Consider the following 15,220-nt stretch of genomic DNA (forward strand, 5'->3'; position numbering starts at 1 on the left):
CTTTGTTCCCCGGCGACCATTATGAAATGGACAGTGCTATACCTAATTCTGGTGTCTGATGTTTACGTCAAAGGTAAGGAAATTTCATGAAGACAAATTTCTTTGTTATACTTTTAACAGCTTGGGAGGGTTCACTATTTGCTTGCTATTTCCCCCCGCTTCAGATGATGATGCTTACAAAGCAGTTTGCAGCCTAAACAAGGCAAACATGATGCTCATTCATGCCTGTTGCTATAAATGAGAGAGTCAGCACACTCAGTGTAAGTTAGCTTTGTATGTTCATAGAAAATTTCAGTGCCACAAACAGAGCTCTAGAAGGTAAGGACAAATTCCTGAAGTTCCTTGAATTCTTACAAGAATAGCTCAGGGTATAGCTGTTTGCCATAAGCACAAATGTGATTTTTGGTATATTGTAGACCAGTTGACTTTAGCAAAGATTTCTACTAGCTTGTAAAATGAGGGTTTGATGCTTGTCACAAACCCCACACACAACAAATTGAGTACAATCATGTATTAAGGCTAGAGCTAAACCATACAAATATTTGTACACTGCTGGGAGACAGGGGAGAGAGAAAAAGATAGGAGAATTTATATCAGAAACTAGAGGGGTGGCTGTAAGGAGCAGGAATGTCTTCATGACATTGATTTTTCAGAGTTCTGAAATAGGTAGGGAATCTCCACAGACAGAAAAGACTCCCCACTTCATACAGTCACATTCCACAACTTGGAAGCAGGGGTGTAGTCATCTGGGGTCTCAGGGAAGGGGTTCTTAGACTCCTTAATTTTTTGGGAGCAGGGTCCTAGCTGGGTCCCTATGTCTCCAGCATGCTATGAGCCAATCAGCACGAAAGGGTAGTATGTTAACCACTGAGAAGGATCTCTTAATGTGCTTCTTTGTCCTTTCCTAGTGATTAAAGCCAATCAGAGTTAAAGGAGGTGAGTCAGCCACTGAGAAGACTCAGGGCCGGCTCCAGGCATGTTGGGGCCCTTGGGCATCAGCTTGCCCTGGGCCCCAGCGTGTGTGTGTGTGTGCACATGTGCTCGCTCGCACATGCACACACGCATGCATACACCCCACCCCAACCTGCCTGTCTGCTGTCTTTTACCATTGTTCTTAATGAAGATGGCGCCTGCAGTTTCCCTAAGGGGGTGATGCCTCCACCACCATCTTTGTTGATGGCACGCGTGCATGCTACGCATGGGCATATCTGCCATCAATTAAGATGGCAGCAGGGGTTTCAGTACCTTAGGGAAACCACGGCTGCCATCTTCATTAAGGGCAATGGTAAAAGACAGCAGACAGGTAGATGGGGGCATGGGGGGCATGGGGGGCCCACGGATGATGGAAGGGGAGTGGAGGGACGGCTGAGGGGGCCCCTGTAGCTCCAGGGGCCATCGGGCCAGTGCCCCACCTGGCCGCCCTTTAGAACCGGCCCTGCTTCTCAGTCTTCTCTCGCAATAGATGTCCCCAGCAGCCAATCAGCATGAAAAGGGAGTGTGTTAGCTATTGAAAAGACACTTCTCAGTAGTGAACACACTTCCTTTTCATGCTCATTGGCTCCTGGGGACATCTGTTGTGAAAGAAGGCATGCATGGGAAGGACTGGAAAGTATGGAGATTATTATGGAGAGCAAGCAAGCGAGTGAGGGGGCATGGCTGTGAGGGGGCGTGGCATGACTATCATGAAGGGACCCTGCACTTCTGAATTTGCCTCTACACTACTGCTTAGAAGGCAACTGAATGGCGAGAGCAGGGGTTAGAGCTCATCTCTGCAGCTTCCCTCACATGGTAACTTTTTACTGAATTGTCAACACTCAAATAGGATTACAGACAACTAGTGGATTGCTCCCATATAGGAATGCGCATTCACATCCAAAGATTAAACCAGCCAGTTCAATGGGGATGGAGACCCACAATACAGATGTGGAGGCACATTCTGATGCATCTGCGTTGGCTAGAGGCAAATAACCCTTTTTTGATATACGGATCCCCCTCGCTGGGTGGCACGGATAATGATTTTGAGACTCTTTTATTTGCATATGGTGCTTAATTATAGTCTTTACACATTTATTTCTTGTCATCTGTTAATTGGCAGCCGGTAGTTTAAAGCAAGGCCAGTCACTCAAGCAAGGCCTAATTGACTTAGGCTGCCATCCTACCTAGAGTAACTCCCATTGAAAGAAATAGGACTTACCTCTAAGAGGACATGCAAAGGATTGTGCTGGGCAACCTTCTGAGGCTATTCACAGGGGTGAACGGAAGCTCCTGTTGTAAATGGCCACTTCTCCGCCCATTTCTTCTTCCTCATTGCAGAAAGTTCAATAGGAATGTTTTTCTGCCTAAATGAGAGCCAGCTTTCTCCTGCCTTTCTCAAACAATGCTAAAATGAATTCAGTGCACATTGAGACAGGAGGTGCTTCTGGAAATACTATGGGGGGGGGAGAGATGGTTTGAACTTTTGGGAATGTATTGTTGTTTTGAAAGAGCAGACCATCATTTTTAGCATTGGTTTCTATCAACATCTTCTTGTTTTAAGGAAAAACTAATTCTGCTGGTCAATGACCGAAATAAATTAATTATTATATTATAATGAAAGACTAACGCAATCCTGAAGCTGCCTCAGCCAAGATATTGTAAGCTATATTTATGCCATACACACAGTCATTTTTTATAATTGACGTCAAGGGTATGGATGCTTCTCAGGCTTGCTCAAGACATTTTGCTTCCAGAATAGCAAGAGGCAGAACCGCCCCCCTGCCAGTCAAGTTGGGGGCACAATTGGACTGCCTTCAAGTCGATCCCAACTTATGGTGATCCTATGAACAGGGTTTTCATGGTAAGCGGTATTCAGAGGGGGTTTACCATTGCTTGTCTCTAAGGCTAGTCCTCCCCAGCTGGCTAGGGCCTGCTCAACTTGCCACAGCTGCACAAGCCAGCTCCTTCCTTGTCCGCAACTGCCAGCTGGGGGGCAACTGGGCTCCTTGGGACTATGCAGCTTGCCCATGGCTGCACAGGTGGCAGGGCACGTAACCCCTGAGCCACTCACTGTGGGGGTGATCTTCAGCTGGCCCTTGACATTCAGGAGACATGAGCGGGGATTTGAACTCACAGACTCTGGACTCCCAGCCAGACTCTCCTCCCCAAGGAGGGTGAAGTTATTTTGACACCTGAGACAGAAAATTCTACAAGCACCTTTCTACCTCTCTATCTCTGATAGTAAAATTGTTATTATTATTATTATTTAATTCATTCATTTGTATCCCACCCTTCCTCCCAGCAGGAGCCCAGGGCAGCAAACTAAGCACTAAAAACACTTTAAAACATCATAAAAACAGATCTTAAAATACATTAAAACAAAATGTTAAAAACATTTTTTTAAAAACAACTTTTAAAAAGGGTTAAAAACATTATTAAAAAACATATTAAGCAATTCTAACACAGACGCAGACTGGGATAGGTCTCAACTTAAAAGGCTTGTTGAAAGAGGAAAGTCTTCAAAAGGCGCCGAAAAGATAGCAGAGATGGTGCCTGCCTAATATTCAAAGGGATGGAATTCCACAGGGTAGGTGCTGCCACACTAAAGGTCCATTTCCTATATTGTGCAGAACGAACCTCCTGATAAGATGGTACCTGCAGGAGGCCTTCAGTGATTGACTGGGTATATAAGGGGTAAGACGGTCTTTCAGGTATCCTGGTCCCTATCTGTATAGGGCTTTGTACACCAAAACTAGAAGCTTGAACTTGGCCCGGTAGCAAATGGACAGCCAGTGCAATTCTTTCAGCAGCGGGGTGACATGTTGGCGATACCCTGCCCCAGTGAGCAGTCTCACTGCCGCATTTTGCACCAGCTGCAGCTTCCGGACCAACCTCAAGGACAGCCCCACATAGAGTGCATTACAATAATCCAGCCTAGAGGTTACCAGTGCATGGACAACAGTGGTCAGGCTATCCCGGTCCAGAAACAGCCGCAGCTGTCTCACGAGCCGAAGCTGGCAAAAGGCACTCCTAGCCACTGAGGTCACCTGGGCCTCTAGTGACAAAGATGGATCCAGGAGCACCCCCAGGCTACAAACCTGCTCTTTCAGAGGGAGTACCACCCTGTCCAAAGCAGGCAACTGACCAATTATCAGAACTCAGGAACCACCAACCCACAGCACCTCCGTCTTGCTAGGATTCAGACTCAGTTTATTGGCCCTCATCCAGCCCGCCACCGAGTCCAGGCAGCGGTCCAGGGCTTGCACGGCCTCTCCCGATTCAGATGTTACAGAGAAATAGAGCTGGGTATCATCAGCTGACACCTCGCCGCAAAGCTCCTGATGACTGCTTCCAAGGGCTGCATATGGATGTTAAACAGCATGGGGACAAGATGGTACCCTGCAGCACCCCACAGCACAGCTGCCAGGGGGCCGAAAGACAGTCACCCAATGCTATTCTCTGAGGGCGACCCTGGAGATAGGATTGGAACCACTGTAAAACAGTGCCTCCAATACCCATCTCACCAAGTCGGCCCAGAAGGATACCATGGCCAATGGTATCAAAAGCCGCCGAGAGATCAAGTAAGAATAACAGGGTCGCACTCCACTGTCCTTTTCCCGATAAAAGTCATCCATCAGGGCGACCAAGAGGTCTTCTGTATCTTTAAAAGTTGTGCAGGGGGAAGGGAGAAATCCACTTTGTAGTTTTTCCCATTACAGATTTGCAAGAACACCTGCACTTGGCTGACTTTCTCTTCTCCTAAAGATACAGGATCAGTCTCAGGCCATGAACCTGGCAACCCTAGTTATGATCCTAGATGTTATTAGAAGTTGTTCCAGGAGGCCTGAGTCCTAGATCTTCAGCTCCTTTCCACCTCCACCCCCTTTTTAGAACTTAATAAACCTTTTTTCCCCTTTGCTTACAAGGCAGCTGGGCACACTGCAAAATGCAGTACTGGTGAAACACCAGCAACCACCATCTTAATTTGCCCAGAGGCATCTATGCATATGAAAATGTGTGCCTTTGGCCTGTGCCTTTAAACACCCAGCAATGCCCTTGGTCATAGTTTCTTTAATCCTTTGTTTATGCTGCAGCAAAACCTCTACATTTACAACTTTTCCCCCTTCACCTGGGCAGTGTCTCCTCTTCTCTCTCTGGCTTAATTTTCAGCTAGATACTCTCACTTATCCCCAGTGCCTTGAGGGATGTAGCTTGGTTTACTGACTTCAGCCATCTGGATTGTTTTATGAAATCATTTTTTTCAGGATGATCAAAGAGCCTTGGATAATTAAAGTATTGTTCCAAGCACTCCACTTTCCCAAATGGTAGGATATTTAAAGTGCCACTAGACTCTTTGTTGACGTGGATCAGAACCCCACTGGCCACCATGAAGGGCCAAGTTATGCAAGAGACAGGATCATTCTTATAAAACAAAAAGCATGATTGCATGTTAGCCACTATGGGAGCTCTTTCTGAACAGAAGAGTGGGTTAGAAATACTTGTGAGTGAACAAATAAACAACAATATGTTGCTATTTATAGCTTGGCTGGGTAGCCTAGCTACCATATCCCTGGGCAGACCAGGAAAATTTCCCAGGACCATTTTGAATTTTTTTTAAAAAGAAATACCTTGAAATCAAATCCAAAAAGACATAGAATCTAACATTCAAATTTTAATTTTTTGCTCTCCTTTTATTTCTGTAGCATTCATCAACACTGGCGATGTTCATCCATCATATGACGTAAAAACTCTGGAACACATTGAGCAAAAAGTATTGAGTAAGATCCTTGGTACTGTCCTCTGTGTTTGTGCTCCATTATTTCAATGCTGATTCCCCAAATAACATTTTGTTTATTGGCTCTACGGGAGCTAAGCTTGCTAGTTCAGTGATTGGCCACCTGTGAATACACTTAGTCTGTTTAGACAGAATGCTGTGGTTTGGATGAATACCATTATATGACATTTTTACATTCCTCAAATAAGAACTCATGGAGATATCTGCACTCATGGAGATAGGTTATTTACATGCCACTGTGGTCAATAGGTCTTAAGGCACCTGTCTATGCACACTGACCTAGGAGCAAGTTCTGCTGAATTCAGCAGGACTTATTTCTCATTAAGGATAGGGTAGAAATTTGGTTTGGTTTGCATTTTAATGTGAACCAGCCTAATTTGATTTCCTGAAACAATACATGGAATGAAAAGCAGCTATCCTTCAAAATTTGCATTCTCTGAATTTTGCAATGCAACAAAAAATGTGTACAAAAATGCATATAGTAGAGGAAAGTGTGCATAAAAATGCATACAGTAGGGCCCCACTCATACAGCGAGTTACGTTCCAGACCCCCGCCTAAAAGCAAAACCCGCCGTAAAGCGGAACTCATTCAATAGAATGGTGCCCGATGCCCGAAAAACACCATAAAAGCGGAACAAGCGCCGTATGATTGGGGCCTTACTCTAATTGAAAGCCACCGTATTAGTGGAACGCCAAAAAGTGGGCCACCGAAAAGCAGGGCCCTATTGTATATAGGTGGAAATAACATACAAGAATATATTGATTTAGAGGAACTTCCCTGCAAAAATCTGTATATTAAGCAAAATTGCATAAAAATGTGTACATTTATATGTTCACTAAAATGTTGATGAAATTTTGTGAGGATTTTTTAAAAAATTCGTGAAATTCGGAGAGAAACCGAAAGTGACAGATTTGTCTGTTCCTACTTCTGAGTAAACATGAAGAGCATGCGGGCTAACTGAGGCTGCAATCAGAGATGTATGATGCTTTTTCAAATCTCCACATGCCGTCTGTTTTAAAACTGTTTACTTTGGGTGCTTTAATCCTCAACCCTGCTTCATCCCAGAAGCAGCTTGCCAGGTGAGGTGGAGCCACTACACTGGCTGCCTGTGGGGGATGAGGCAGTGGGGAGGGTGGCAAGGCACAGATGCCCTCCCCTAATCAATCTGGCACTCCTGCTGGTGCGTTTGCATCATGCCGTTGCCTCACTCTTCCTTCATTTCCTCCTGGGAAGCTACCCTAGCTGGCTCTGCCTCACCTGGCGAGCCACTTCTGCTTTACCCTGCATTGTCCATTATCCTGAATATAGCTCTATGGTCACCCTCTTCCAGGACCAGTTCAATGGCTTGGATTTATAGAGTTTTACTCACCATCAGGGCTGACCCTAGGCCAAATGGTCTCCCAGGCACAGAACATCTTTGGCCTCTCCTCCATTTATGCATTTAATTACATTTGTAGCCCATTTTCTCAGCTATGATGCATGATCGCCATCCCTATAAGATGATAAATTTTCATGCACTGATATGTAAATCTCTACATATTTGTGCCATAAATTAAAATTAAAAATATAAAATGTATACTACGTTTCAGTTGTTGAGCAGATAGCTGAGTAGATAATTGAGTGATCTGTGATAAATGTACCGTCAACCTGGTGCCACAGCAGTTGCCTGGGTACCCTGTCCCTAAATCTGGTCCTGCTCACTATGGCTTATATTTCTAGAGGTTTGCTCAGGTGAAATATAACCAATGACCTTTTTTTGCAGATCATGATAAAGACAATGGAGACAGTCAAGGTATTTATTATTTGAATTTATGCTGGAAGGACCATTAAAAAGCAGTCCGATTGTATCATCATAAAAAAAGAAATTATTTTTATTTAAGAAGTGGGGTTACAAAGATAATCTGTATGTATCTGTGATTTAGGAAAAGAGAATGCTAAATTTTACAAAAAGGGCCAGTTCCAAAAAGTTGTAAGGTCTGCTGGGGACCGAAGACAGGGACAAGGCCTGGAGCACTCAAGGTATATAAAGTTACAACTCATTTTTGGAACCCCCACCTGCTGTCTGAAGTAATGCAAACAACCCAGACACAGATTTGCCACCTCACTGAGAACTAGGCCCTGGTCTGTAACCTTTAGACATAACCTTGTGTGCTGCACTCACAGAAAGCAGGGGTCAATACAGAGCAGCTTCCACAGCAGTGCCCAGATATAACCCTTTCTCTCCTCATCAGCAGCCTCTGAGTAGAAAGCTGCACTTCTAAGCACCCTATAAGTTAGGCCACTTATATCCCATTACTCTCCTTCAAGCATCCCAACACATGTTTTTCCCTGGATCCCTGGCATGCATGGTTCTACAGTATCAACCATCTTAGACCCTATGATTGGCAGGTGAAGTCTTGGTGGTGCCACCACTGGGGGACTGCCTAATTGGCATTGACCCCCCTGACAGAGCCTTTTCAGTGGTAGTTCCGTTTCTGGAATACCTTCCCTGGTGAGGTGCATCTCATTATTGAAATCCAAGAGGAATTTTAAAACATTCATGTTCTTCCTAAGCATTTGATGGCTGAAGGAGACTGTTCCTGGCAACCCTGAAATCACAGGCTTAGATAATGTTTTGAGAATATATTTATAATGCTTTTTTAAAAAAAAAATTGCTGATGTGTTTGCTACCTTGGGCTCCTTCAGGAAGGTGGAGAAGCAGTTGCATGCAAGTGCATTTGAAGGAAGCGGATTATCTGGATCCATTTCAACTGGGCTTCAGGCCTGGATATGGGACTGAAACGGCCTTGGTGGCCTTGGTGGATGATATGAGGAGGGCGTTGGATAGGGGCGAATGCACCTTCCTTGTCCTCCTGGATCTCTCAGCGACTTTTGATACCGTTGACCACGGTATCCTTCTGGACCGCCTGAAGAGGTTAGGCATAGGGAGCACTGTATTGCAGTGGTTCCGTTCCTTCCTCTCTGGTAGGTACCTGAGAGTGGCATTGGGGAATGAGGTTTTGGATCCTTGGCCTCTCACTTGTGGGGTGCCACAGGGCTCCATCCTCTCCCCGATGATGTTCAACGTCTATATAAAGTCGCTGGGGGCTATCATCAGAAGATTTGGGCTGCAGTGTCACCAGTATGCTGATCACACACAGCTCTATCTCTCATTCAAATCTTCACTGAGGTTGGCTGTAGAAACCCTATCCAAGTGCCTGGAGTCGGTGAGTGGCTGAATGGGAAGGAATAAGCTGAAGCTGAACTCTGACAAAACCAAAGTACTGTTTGTGGGAGACAAGGGAAAGTTGGGGGATGTTGACCTGGTGCTCAATGGGGTACAATTGCCCCTGAAATACCAGGTCCGCAGCCTGGGGGTCATTCTTGACTCCCAGCTGTCCTTGGAGGCTCAGGTCTCGGCTGTGAGCCGGGTGGCGCTGTATCAACTCCATCTGATACGGAGGCTGCGCCCCTACCTTCCTAACCATCTGCTCCCATCTCTGGTACACGCCCTGGTCTCCTCTCGCCTAGACTACTGTAATGCGCTCTACGTGGGGTTACCCTTGAAAACGGTCCGGAAGCTGCAACTGGTACAGAATGCGGCAGCTCGCCTGATTAAAGGCAGCCGCCGGCAAGATCACATCACTCCAGTGCTGGAGGAGTTGCACTGGTTACCGGTTGTTTTCCGGGCCCAATTCAAGGTGTTGGTTCTGACCTTTAAAACCCTATACGGTTTCAGCCCAGTCTATCTGAAGGAGCGCCTCCAACATCATCAGGGATGCCGCTCAACAAGATCAGTCTCAAAAGGCCTTCTCTCTATCCCACCAGTTAAAACAGCTAGACTGGCGAGAACTAGGGAGAGAGCTTTTTCAATTGTGGCCCCCACTTTGTGGAACTCCCTCCCAAATGATCTCAGCCATGCCCCCTCTATGATAAGCTTCCGCCGGGCCTTGAAGACTTGGCTCTTCAGGCAGGCTTTTGGGAAATAAATAAATAAATACAGAGTAAATAATAAATACTCTTGCATTTTGCACACCAAAACACTTCTCTGCCCCAAAGCACAGAATGCCTTCACTGGACTTGAACTGCCTGCTCAAATCACAGGCTGTGAGAAGCTGCTGTTACCAGAGAACATTTTCACTTTAAAACACTCAAGACAGAAGACTGTTGGTGCAGAGATGGTGAACCTGGTCACCTCTTCTGCAGACACAGTTTTGTCCAAACTGAAGACTTTGATATATATTTTCTGGAGGCTGCTGAAGTAAGAAGAGAAGCTATAGGAAACTATAGGGACCTATAGGAATCACTGCCTGTTTTTTTCCATATATTCAAGTTGCAGGATTCTGGATTTGAAGTTAATAACATAAATGAGTATGTTACATTTCTGAATTGAAATGTGATAATCTTCTTTTTTTTAAGCCAGTAACTTTTTCGTTTGTTTCAGGGAGCTCACGTTCCACTTCCATCAAAATATCTGAAACACCACTCTCAGGTACTGTAATGATGTTAAAATACATATTAAAACTATCTCTTTTCAAAGTCAGACTCTGCACACAGCCTCTGATGGGGGACAGGAGAGGGTACGAAAAGGTGCAGCAAGGAAGGAACTGTCTGCTGCAGCACCCAGGCCTCAAAAGCATAGCGGGGAAAGTTGCACATGCACATGTCCCTCCTGCAACTGGGGAATGTCCCCAGCAGTAAAGGACAACATGCTGGTGCTAGCCATCGTCCTCTTGGGCATATATATGACTGCAAGGGGAGGTGGAATTGTGGTCTGTGGACATGCATCTTCTTGGAGACCAATCATTTTGGTGGCAAACAAGAATGGCTTCTTCTTCACTGCCAAATGGATCCCAAGGGATGGGGTGGAGCTACACATTGCGGTTGTGAAAAGGAGCAGCTTCCTTTCACCAAAAAAAGGACTTTGAGGGGGGAGAGTTCTAGCTCTAAGATGGCCTCTCTCAGAGAGGGTCCACCATTTCCTCCTCACTTCTGTTCCTGCCGCCAATTGTTTTGCCCTCCCCCTATTGGCCCAGTCCATACAACCACCCACAGGGTGAGCACAAGGTGAGTGAGTGATGTATACTCTGGTCACAGCTTGCAAACTCAGAGAAGGCGGGTGAGCAGGCAGTGACAAGGAGAAGCAGCTGCAGACATTGGCAGTGGGGCCCTGAAGTCACATGGGCCTTGGCAGATGCCTAACAATGCCCACCCTTAATCCCAGTCCCAGAGGAAGAGTGGGGTACGGATCAATCACTGAAAAGGGGTGGACTCAGGGGAGTGGTCAATGCTAAAAAAATTTAGACCAAAAAAAAAAAGAGCCCACATGTATAGATGCTTGATAATCGGGTTTTCACAATAATCCGACCACAAACAGGACATGTATGGATCTCGAGGCCACCAACCAAATATGGAAAATGCGGATTTGGGGGTTAGGTATGGATGGGCCCTAAGATGAGGAATCCACATGCTGATACATTCATTATACCTTGTCCTTTGACATTTCAATGACCTGCCGAAGCGCTTTCACTTCAAAATCTAAAATAGTCAGCGACTCTTAATTATTTTGTGCTCCATTGCGATTTCTAACAGTTGCTCACCACTGACTGCCAAGCAGCCCACACACTCTCTGGGAAAACTCGCCTTCTGCTTTTTATTGATATTCCATTTCTTTTTCACTGTACAGAAAAACCACAACATGTTCCAGATAGAACACCACTCTACTCGAAAAAAGATACTGATGTCCATACAGGTAAAAACAGACTGTTTTTTATGACCTTGCAAACAGCTTTACAGCCTGAGTCACTCAAAAAGTTGTCATGGCTGAAAGGAAATTTGAAACCAGTCCCTTCCCCCTCCCCCCATCTCTGCTACAGCAGATCTCAAAGGAGTAACTTTTGTGGAATTCTAGGTAATTAATTAAAAGTCCAGGTGTTCATATGGGACTTTCCCCCCCCCTTTCTCTATTAGATGAGGCTTCCACGTGGGGCAAAGGGTCGTACAAAACCTTTGACAATCGTATGTTCACTTTCAAGTCCTATTGCAACTTCACTTTCTGTCGTCATTGTGTTGAGTCGGGACGAGAGTTCAATGTTGAAATAAATCGGAACAAGGAAGGGAAGATTGGACGACTGTCCATAGTGCTGGATGGCAATGATATCACGGTGAAAGGGAGTAGAATTCTCATCAACAGCAGATTGTAAGTGATTCTTAAAACTGGGACGGGGAACCTCAGGCCTGGGGGTGAAAAGTAGGCCTCCAGCCCTCTCCATTTGGCCCTTGGGACTCTCTCCAGGCCACAGGCCTCGCCAAGCCTGCAGTGCACCCTCTATGAGTGCTTTTGCCTGTCTGGAATGCATTCTTGAACTGTGATGATGCTTCATGCTTGCCTGGGTGCAGAGATGCGTGCAGGTCTGTGTGTGTAGAAACCTCTGACTTTGGGGCAGCTGAAATGTAGCACACTATACAAAGGTAAGAGTCGCTCCACCCGCTTTTGCTTCTGGTCTCTATCCACCAATGGCATGTGGCCCCCTGAAGGTTGCCCATAACAGAATGTGGCCCTCAGTCTGAAAAGGGTTCCTCACTCCTCCTTAGAACAAATACGCTTAATAGATCTTACTAGATTATGCAACCAGAGATTTTGTTCTCATACTTTTCAGTAATTCAGTGGCCCCATTCACAAATCATGGTAAACCATGATTAATGGCTTACCATGAACACCCTAATCTTGGCCACTGTGCTTCTTCCCACCCATTCTGGGAGGAAACAAACCATGAGAGTGGCTTAGTGTTACATCTGAACAAAGGATCATGATCTCTTTTGCTTCCATCAAACCATTCTCTCTAGCTAGAGTTTGTTCTTGGAGAACTGATTTGTTAGAGCAAAACAAACCACAATCCCTGATTGGAATGTAATGCTGATCCAGGGGTCATGCTTGTGGGCATACCCTCGACATCTGATTGGTCACTGTGAGAACAGGATGCTGGGCTACATGGGCCTGATCCAGCAGGTCTTTGCAATATTTCTCTAACTGAACAAAAAATTATTTCCAGTGTGCAAGTGCCATTTGACAATAAAATGATTCATATTAAGAAATATGGGGACTACACCAAGCTGGAAAGCCGCAGAGGTATTCTGACATTACTATGGAATGATAATGATAAAGTCTCGGTAAGTCTATCTGGTATTTTGCCCTGTGTTAGGTGTTTGCGGTGAAGTGGTTTCTAAATAATAACATAGCAACCATCAGTACTGCTTTTCTTCACTGTGATCAATACAGTGAAGATAATTAATACAGTGTAGGAACAAAGTAATAACATTGAACCATTAGAAATTATATGTATTTGTGGCTTATAAATGGAATAATTTCAGGCTAAGCAGCTATTATTTTCATTATCTCTAAAACATGGCTTACAGGTTGATAGCTTGTTCATCAACTTATCTGGTGGAAGAGGGTCAGCTGTAAGTGCATTCATGAACATACTTTGAAGATGACATCTCATTTTTCTCTCTTTTTCTATTGCGTGATATATCACCACTCAGTTCATGAACCTGATTCATATAGTTATCCACAGAAATATCGCCACAAACCTTAAGTCAGGAATGGGAAGCCTGTGGCCCTTCCAGATGTCGCCATCATCCATGACTGTTGTCCATGCTGGCTGAGGTTGATGGGTCCAACAACTGGACATCTGAGTCCAACATCTGGAGAGCCACAGGTTCTTCACCCAATTTAAGTGTTGGATTGTACCAATTCTTAAAGGGAACTTGATTTTAGTGTCATGGTTTTCTGATGCTAGGCTGGTACAATGAGCAGGACTTGCTTGGTTGTGGCAGCAACCATCCTCTGGGATTTTCTCTAAAGAGAAGCTTTCTGGTTCAATACTGGCCTTTAGAAGACCTCTGTTATAGGTTGCTTTTATAGTTTACAATTGGCTCCTATTGTTTTAGTGCTGATTTTCTCTTTATTTTATTGTATATTATTAATTTAGCTGTTTAAAGTTTGTAATGTGTTCTAAAATTCTAACATAGTTTTAGTCATTATTAGATTTTGTGAGCTGCCCTGTGAACCTGCTGCAGGCCTAAAGGCAATACAAACAATTAATGAATTACGCAGACAGTTAAGATGTCTTTTTGCAACAGCTGACCTTGTTTTTATTGTATTTTAATGGTTTTTATTTGCTGTGACTGCTTTGATGTTTTTAAATGAAATAGCAGTGTACCAATATGTTTATAAATAAATAATTAATTCTACTCTCGAAGGGAAAGCATTTCCTTGCTCTGCAGATTGTTAGATGAATGATGATGGATCAATCAAATGTCATATACATCAACAACTTTAAAATATCCACTATGATCTGTGTTTTTAAGCTCACTCTACATAAAGCATATGACACCTGTGGTCTTTGTGGAGATAGCCGAGATAGCAAAGGTAAGGCCAGGATTTATTCTAATGTGCAGTTAGACACATTTTGTGCAGTGTCAAAACAAAATATCTGTGCAGTGTGCAATATATTTTTGTGCAGTTGGTCATATGGGATTTAACAAGGAGCTAGGTAGTTTCTACAAAAGTAGATGTGAAAAGATAAAAATTGAAGATAAATATAAATATAAATATAAATTCCTTTCAGATCTTCATAACCTTATATTAATAGTATATTATGGAAGTAATTACTTAACTAGATCAAGGATGGCCGTTGTGATGGCTGCTTGTTCAGTAGGAAACAAGGTTATAATAAACATAATAAGGGCATCCTATAAAATCACTACATTTAATAGAGACACTGCAACATTTTAGGGCAACAAACTCAGTTTATTCTGGTTGTATTCAACTAAGTCCTACGTGGAGTAGACCCACTGAAATTAATGTACTTAAGTCAGCCATGTCTATTGACTTCAATGGGTTTGCTCAGAGTAGGACTAGTGCTGAATACCACCCTTTGCTTTCTTGCAAAAATGAGTAAATAAATGTGGATCTGAAATAGTAGTATGTAGGAGGATGGGGAGAAATTTGATTCAGCTCTCATTTAAAGGCAAATCTACCTACGTAATTTGCACCTCTTGAAACACAGTCATCCTTCAAAAATGTGCACTTCTTCAGGTTTCAAAATACAAGTCTCCAGCCAAGTAATGTGTACAAAAATGCATATGCTAGGGGAAAGTGTGCATAAAAATGCATACATTCGTGAAAATAACATGCCAAAATATGTTATAGTAGGGAAAATTGCTTGCAAAGATGTATATATTGCATACAAAATGTGTATAGTAAGACAATTTGCACTAAAATGCTGACATTTTCATGAGGACTTTAAAAAAAAGTATTCATAAACGGATGTGGAAATGACCTTACAATTGGAAAGATGAGAAACAGAGAGAAACCAAAAATGACAGATTTGCCCATTTCTATTAGTAGGCATCCTTTTTTTAAAAAAGTCTAGTTTTACCCAAATCTATTATTTAGTGTTTCCCAG

At 43.9% G+C, this 15,220-nt stretch overlaps 1 protein-coding gene and 1 long non-coding RNA gene across 2 annotated transcripts in view; both read left to right on the plus strand.

Annotated features, from left to right (window-relative positions):
• LOC133390446 (uncharacterized) lies at positions 1-7,564 on the plus strand. The gene is made up of 3 exons (XR_009764400.1): positions 1-73; positions 5,679-5,753; positions 7,534-7,564. It is a non-coding gene; the product is annotated as an uncharacterized LOC133390446 (long non-coding RNA).
• A 3,603-nt stretch (positions 7,565-11,167) lies between these two features.
• MUC19 (mucin 19, oligomeric) overlaps positions 11,168-15,220 on the plus strand; it is a 58,515-nt gene continuing 54,462 nt past the window's right edge. Inside the window, exons 1-5 of the mRNA XM_061582765.1 lie at positions 11,168-11,186; positions 11,437-11,502; positions 11,721-11,949; positions 12,803-12,920; positions 14,121-14,181. Of these exons, the coding sequence (XP_061438749.1) occupies positions 11,168-11,186; positions 11,437-11,502; positions 11,721-11,949; positions 12,803-12,920; positions 14,121-14,181 (493 nt within the window). The remainder of the gene's footprint in view (positions 11,187-11,436; positions 11,503-11,720; positions 11,950-12,802; positions 12,921-14,120; positions 14,182-15,220) is intronic.

The sequence above is a fragment of the Rhineura floridana genome, chromosome 8 (genome assembly GCF_030035675.1).
Source record: "Rhineura floridana isolate rRhiFlo1 chromosome 8, rRhiFlo1.hap2, whole genome shotgun sequence".
Classification (NCBI taxonomy): Eukaryota; Metazoa; Chordata; class Lepidosauria; order Squamata; family Rhineuridae; genus Rhineura; species Rhineura floridana.